This window comes from Miscanthus floridulus, chromosome 19, assembly GCF_019320115.1.
Source record: "Miscanthus floridulus cultivar M001 chromosome 19, ASM1932011v1, whole genome shotgun sequence".
Lineage (NCBI taxonomy): Eukaryota > Viridiplantae > Streptophyta > Magnoliopsida > Poales > Poaceae > Miscanthus > Miscanthus floridulus.
Window position 1 is genome coordinate 31130544 of NC_089598.1, and position 7638 is coordinate 31138181.

Consider the following 7638-nt stretch of genomic DNA (forward strand, 5'->3'; position numbering starts at 1 on the left):
GGGGGTGTTTTGATACAAGATGGTAAACCCATTGCTTACTTTAGTAAAAAATTGCATGGCCCTGTTCTGAATTATTCCACGTATGATAAGGAATTATATGCACTTGTCCGTTCTTTAGAGACATGGCGTTATTATTTGTGGCCTAAAGAATTTGTTATTTATTCTGATCATGAATCACTTAAGTATCTTCGCTCTCAACATATTCTGAATTATAGGCATGCTAAATGGGTTGAATTTATTGAATCTTTTCCTTATATTATCAAACACAAGAAAGGGAAGGATAATGTGATTGCGGATGCTTTGTCTAGACGATATACCTTGCTGTCCCAACTTGATTGTCGGATTTTTGGGCTTGAATCAATAAAAGAACAATATGCGCTTGATCCTGATTTTAAGGACATGTTGCTGAATTGTAGAGAGGGACGTACATGGAATAAGTTTATGATCAATTATGGGTTTTTGTTTAGAGCTAACCACTTATGCATTCTAGTTGGCTTTGTTCGTCTTTTGTTGTTGCAGGAGGCACATGGAGGCAGATTGATGGGACATTTTGGTGCCAAGAAGACGGAGGAGGTGCTGTCCACACATTTCTTTAGGCCAAGGATGAGGCGAGATGAAGAACGGTACGTGGCTCGGTGCGCTACATATCAAAAAGCTAAGTCGCGGTTGAACCCACATGGTTTGTATATGCCTCTTCCTATTTCTTCTACTCATTGGGCTGATATATCTATGGATTTTGTGTTGGGTTTGCCAAGAACTAAGAGGGGGAGGGATAGTATTTTTGTGGTGGTTGATCGTTTTTCTAAGATGGCACATTTTATTCCTTGTCATAAGAGCGATGATGTTGTTCATATTGCTGACCTTTTCTTTCAAGAAATCGTTCACTTGCATGGTATGCCTTCTACTATTGTTTCAGATGGCGATGCAAAATTCTTGAGTCATTTTTGGCGCACTTTGTGGAATAAATTGGGGACGAAGCTGCTGTTTTCTACAACATATCATCCCCAAACTGATGGGCAAACTGAGGTAGTGAATCGAACGTTGTACACCATGTTGAGAGCAATTTGAAGCGTGATTTGAAGATGTGGAAAGGGTGTTTGCCGCATGTGGAGTTTGTATATAACAGGGCGGAACATTCCACCACCAAGGTAAGTCCCTTTCAAGTAGTGTATGGTTTTAACCCCCGTGCTCCTATTGATCTTTTGCCTTTACCTACCACTGAAAGAACACATAGGGATGCTAGAGAGCGTGATGATTTCATTCATAAGTTGCACGAAACAACTCAATCAAATATTGAAAGAATAAATGAAAAGTATAGAATTACTGGTAGTAAAGGTAGAAAAAAAATTAAACTTGAACCAGGTGATTTGGTTTGGTTACATCTGAGAAAAAATAGATTTCTTGAGCTGTGTAAGTCCAAATTAATGCCAAGAGCAACTGGTCCTTATAAGATAATTGAGAAAATAAATGATAATGCCTACAAACTGGAGTTGCCACCCGAGTTCGGGGTTAGTCCCACCTTTAACATTGCAGATTTGAAGCCTTATTTGGGAGAAGAAGATGAGCTTGAGTCGAGGACGACTCAGTTTCAAGAGGGGGAGGATGATGAGAAAATCACTCCTTCGGATGTACCCGTTGATCCTCCAACCGTCATGCATGGTCCAATGACCCGAGCTCGAATGCGTCAACTCAATTTAGAGGTGAGCTCGTTCTTAAGCGATCCTTTTCATACTTTTGAGAATAGACTACTACCTAATGATGTTATCTTGCTTAGGAACATTGGAGAGGGTCATGAGGGACTTAGAGGAAGAGGTGGAGGCGATGATGACCAGCAAGGACGTCCAACAGAAACCAGAGGCCCGGTCCAACATGATTTCGAGTCTGCCTCGGCCTCTAGGACCAGTCTGCTTTAAACTGATCACCCAGGACGCATTCGGACTCCGTTTTCGATGATCCACATATGGTTGGAAATCTAATTTGATAAGGAAGCCAATCCAAGTGGTCTCACGTCAAAAGCTCATCGGAAGCCACGGGAATTGTCGAAACAAGTCAGCATCTAGAATCTGTCTAGGTGCTGCGTCACCGTATTTGGTCCAATGGGCCGTGTATCGTCTTTGAGCCCATTAGGGGGGCGCGTCTAGGGTAGGCGATGACCCTAAGACCTATATATTCATACGCCGCCACCGTCATTAGGTTTTGGGTTTTGCTTAGATTAATCTATCAAGAACAGTTTCATCGTTCATCGGTTTGTGAGACCCCAACATCGTGAGATTAATCATTCATCTGCAATTTGGTTGTTCTCTTTCTTGTTCTTTCTTGTGTTTTTCGTTGCACTGGCAGGGATTAGCCTTCTTGGCGAGGTCAGCCGGATCCGTGTCTCGGTTGATAACCAGAGGAGTTGTGGTGCTAAGATTGCAGGGTTCGATCTTTCGATCTGAAACCGGATCGGTGTGTCATTCTCCGCCACAATGATAGTTACCTCTACCTGACGGAAGATCGGGATCCCCGTTTCCATTAGCAAGGCAGATAATTTTACGCCAGTGCTTACCTCCCCACGATGGCGATAACTACTACTAACACCAACAAGTCTACACGGTCACCATGCATGCCGTTAGATCTTAATTGGCCTTGCTCTAATTTTTTTTCGACTAAAGTCAATAAATCCTAAGACCTAGATTAAATGTTATGTATGATCAAGTACGCAATGAAAGAGAACAACTACTTTAGCTACTTCAATCTCAGCAAGCTCACTATGTCACCTAGTGGCCATTCGCGGGACTGAATTGTGTGCCTCGGTCTGCATCGACGATGGTTCACAACATCTCAGCAAGCTCACTATGTCACCTAGTGGGCTACAACTCCAATGATTTCTTTCTTATTTATATGATCAATATGATGTCAATGGGTAGATCACACATGTATATACTTCACAAACTTTTTGCTAATTTTCAGATTTAATTATGCCTGAATTTTCCTAAACATCTAATGATCCAAAAACCCTATAATAGGTACATTTTGGTTACTGGTTTTGATGTTGCTTCGAAGCCAAATGTATTTGATTATATGAATTACAAACGGTGGCGTGCTTATATGGTCTTGTGGTTGACAACTATGAACATCTTTTATATTGCATAAGGAAAGGCCAAATAGTTTACTCTTGAACAAGAGCAAGTTTTCAAGGTTGCCGAAAACCTGTTTCGAGATGTCATAATAAATGTTTTAGGTGAAAACATTGTGGACATCTACAAGTTGTCTTTTGCCAAAGAAATGTGGGAAGTGATTGAGACAAAATTTGGCGTTTCCCAATGCTAGGAGTCAGTGCTATATGACTACAAGATGACCGATGACCGTTCTATAGTAGAACAGGCACATGAGATAAGGAAATGGCAAAAGAATAACAATCCCCGTATGTGTTGCCTGACAAGTTTCTGGCTGGTGGTATCATCGCGAAGTTTCCACAATCATGGAGGGAATGTTCCACTACTCTAAACACACAAGCGACAAGAGTTGCTGACCTTAATGGTTCTCTTGATGTTGAAGAGAAGGCTAGGACAAAGACACTCACAGGAGAAGAGTTGAGTCTTTGTATGGTCCGAAATAAGCACCTAAGCAATGGCATGAGAAGTTTGACAAAACTTTGACATATGCTAGTTTTTGTTGTGAATGAGGCTAGCCGATGCGTGTACTATTTCTATGGTAGGGGTGAAGGTGTGTTCTTGTTTTCGTATGTCGGTGATGTACTGATCTTTGGAATCAGCCTTAATTTGATTAAAGAGGTGAAGGACTTCTTGTTCAACAATTTTGTGCTCTCTCCTTGCTCCCGGCGTATAGCACACTCCTGTTCCTAGCAATTCAATCCACGACGAAGGAGAACATCTACTTTAGTAGTACATGTACGACTACTTTCTTGTGGCTGTTCGCAGGACTGTATTGCGTACCTCGTGTTGCATCAACTGTGGTCTACGATATCAGTAAGCTCCCTATGTCGCCTAGTGGGAACGAAGTCGCGGCCTTGGTCCTGTCTTAGGGTATATTGCTACAACTCCAATTGTTTTATTTCTTTTTATATGATCAATATAACGTAAACGGATAGATCACACGTGCACATGCTTGTCAAAAATATTTTACTAAGTTTTTGGATTAAATTATACTCAAATTCGCCTAAATATCTACACATGCTACACCGAGGAACTTCAACAACCCTAGGGCACTTTTCAAGTTGTGAATTAAGTGTTCGGGGTGTTCATATGTTAGGCGAGTCAAGACTCTAAGGGTTAACATGAATCAACAGATTTTTATGGTACACTACATGTCACAATAGATGGCAACAACTCCATAAAAGAAGCAATGAATGAAACAGACATGATATAATCAACGGGGCCAATGCTCTTGCTGATATCTTTGTAGGCCACAAGGATCATGGGAACTTCATAAAGATTGAACTTCTGAAAATTGTAGAGACCGACCTTCTGAAAACTACTATCACTAGATATGTTGTTAATTAAAAATTGTTTCTTATACTTATAATACTAAAAAGCAAAACAAAAGTCAGGCTTCATCTTGAAAAAACAAGCGACATGTATGTCATTCGCCCAATTTAGGTTACCTCACTAGAAAACCTAATTATTCCACAGTTTAGATGTTCCTAGGATTAGTCACAAACAAAATTAGAATGCTAGATGCTAACAAAATGTTGGCAATATTTTACTCAAAACTCAAGAACGCAATCTCAAGTATGCAAGCAAAACCTTAGATCCCCGAGTTTACGGAGTAGAGGAATAGAAAAAAAATACAAGAATAGAAAAGGAATAGGTGTGTATAACAAGGGAACCTAAAACACTGCAATTTTGGAAGATTTGGTGTTTGCGCCAAAGGAATATGAGCACCACGGGAATTTAAGGATTAGTGATAAACATAATTGCTTGGACTAAACAAGAACTACATAAAGAATTTTTTTTCTTTCTTAAAGCAGCATATATTAGTTAATAAATCAAGATATCCTGGTCGGCCACTTATGCTAGTGCTTTGTTGAAACCATGGACTCTAGTTTTTGGGTGTTAATCAATTTGTGCTTGGCGGTTGGTTCCATGAAAGCATGCGCCAATAACATTAGTGATCATGAGTCTCTCAAACTTCGTGAAGAAACTGAAACCAAGAGGTGGCGGTGGATTCTCTCATTCCTTCAAAACGTACAAGCGCAAAATCCTCTGCTCTAGAAAGGAATTCACAAATCCTCCACTCCAAACGCTACTTTAGTGTTTGAAACTACATGAATCTGATTCCTTTAGAATTCCTTTGAAGATCCTGTAATCCAAACAGAGGCTTACAAAATCTAGTTTTGACTGAATATTTTTATAACCGGAAGAATATAGAGTCAATAAGGATTCAATGAGTTGCCGCATAAGGATTTAGACTAACATTGGTCCTGTTCGCTTATGCTGAAATTTGGCTTATGCTGATGCTGAAATATTATGAGAGGAAAACACTATTCTATGGCTAAAAAATAGCTCAAGTGAACAGGATCATAATTTGCAGAAGAAGACTAAAGAAACGCTTTGTAAGCTCATAAAAAGCTATATGCTCACACGGTACAATGAAACGCTCCAAGAGGATTCCATTGTAGTCTTCCAAAGAAGGGAATTACGAAAAGGCACGGGTGACAAAAAATTCTTCTTGAACAAGTCTCCAAACAAGACGATCTAGAAAATAGTAGATATTTTTTCTAATAACTCCAGCAAGCACATTTATTTCACCTCACAATAGTACAGAATGAAACAACATGATATAAATGACTCTCCCACAATGTCAATAAAGAATGGTGGAAATAATGATGAACTCATACTTGATGAACCATCCACATTATTAGTTGTGATCAGTTTGATTATCTGCATGATTAAGCTTGAGAACTTGACTCATCATTATCGCTGCCGTCTTCAAGGAAAGGGTAATCCGTGTAGCCAACAACAGGATCTTGCGTGTAGAAGGCAGAGCGGTCATACTTGTTCAGTGGCGCATTCAACTCGAATCTCTTAGGCAGGTCCGGGTTAGCCAAGAAGAGTCTTCCATATGCAACAAGGTCAGCATAGCCTTCTGGCACTACCTTGTTGCCTTCCTCCCGATCGTATCCGCCAGCAGCGATAAACGTGCCGTTAAACGCCTTTCGGAACGGCAAGAGCCTGTGAGGGATCTGCCTGCGGCCGTCGACGATCGCCATTCGAGGTTCCACCATGTGGCAGTAGAGAAAACCCTCGTGCTTGTTGAGCTGCTGGATCATGTAGTGGCCAAGCGCCACAGGATCGGAATCCACGCAATCCACGAAGTCAACAAACGGCGATAGCCTGATGCCCACGCGGTGCGCGCCCACCTCGCGGACAATGGCGTCGATGACCTCCACGGCAAAGCGGCACCGATTCTCCAGGCTGCCGCCGTACTTGTCGGTGCGGTCATTAGAACTGTCCTTCATGAATTGCTCGAGGAGATATCCATGCGCACCGTGGATCTCAACACCATCGAAGCCGGCTTCAATTGCATTCCGTGCAGCCCGCCTGAAATCATCGACGATGCCGGGGATCTCCTCGGTTCGCAACAGGCGCGGCTTCGAATACACCATTCCAGACAGCGGCCTCTTTTGACTTGTGGAGTTCTGGTGCGAAAAGTGCACGTCACCTGCAATAAGCGATGACGCTACTACCACGTGAGACATTTTACAGGTAGGATCTTCTTCGCTGATCATTCCTGTATAATTTTTTGTGTTTGTCCAACCACTGATATTTTACTACATTCACATAAATGTATTCGAAGTTCATGTGTCGAAGTATGATCGGAATTCCAACTTACGGGCTGGAACGTCCGGAGTGTTCGCGGTTCGGGTTATGTTAATTAACGTCCTATTACCGTGTAACCGTTCTATAAATATATCTTGTAAGCCACACGGAAAGAGATGAGACGACTCGTTATATTCCCTGCGTTTTGTAAAATCTCCTCATATAATGAAAATCGACGGTTGATGCTCGTGATTTTTCCCCACAAGGGTTTTTCAAGTAAAAAATTGTGTCTCAGGTTCTATCTTTATTTGCTAACAGCATCAGAAGCACTTTGTATATGTTAGGTTTAGTCCCACATCAGTAATTAATGGGGGAGGAGCACAATATATAAGGCGAGGACAGTCCTCACCTATCAGGCTAGTCTTTTGAGTTGAGTTAGGCCTAAGGCCTGGGTATGTTGTGAGCTCTAGTGGACCTGGGTCCAAGGGGCGCCGGCTCGTGGGTTTATAGCGAGTTGGGCCGGATTCTGCTGCGCACTCCCAAATCGGTAGTTGATGGTGGATATAAGGTGGGAGCAGTCCTCACCTATCAGGCTAGTCTTTTGGGTTGAAGTTAGGCCTAAGGCCTGGGTATGTTTTGAGCTCCGGTGGACCTAGGTCCGAGGGGCGCCGACTCATGGGTTATAGCAAACTGGGCCAGATTCCACTGCGCACTCTAACAGTATAAATTAGTTGGAAGTTAGCAGACACCAATATAAAGATACACCAGAGCATCTCCAGGAGTTTCATATAATTCACTTGCTAAACTATGAGTTTACCAAAGTTGACAAAATAAGTAGCAACCTTTGCCCCCATCCACTTGAGCTAAACAGCAG

The 7638-nt window shown here is 41.9% G+C and overlaps 1 protein-coding gene across 1 annotated transcript; it reads right to left on the reverse strand.

Moving 5' to 3' along the window:
- Nucleotides 1-5667: 5667 nt before the first annotated feature.
- On the reverse strand, nucleotides 5668-6610 carry LOC136529894 (12-oxophytodienoate reductase 1-like). The gene has a single exon (XM_066522945.1). The coding sequence runs from the start codon at nucleotides 6608-6610 to the stop codon at nucleotides 5894-5896; it is 717 nt and encodes a 238-aa protein (XP_066379042.1). The 3' UTR covers nucleotides 5668-5893.
- Between the last annotated feature and the right edge of the window lie 1028 nt (nucleotides 6611-7638).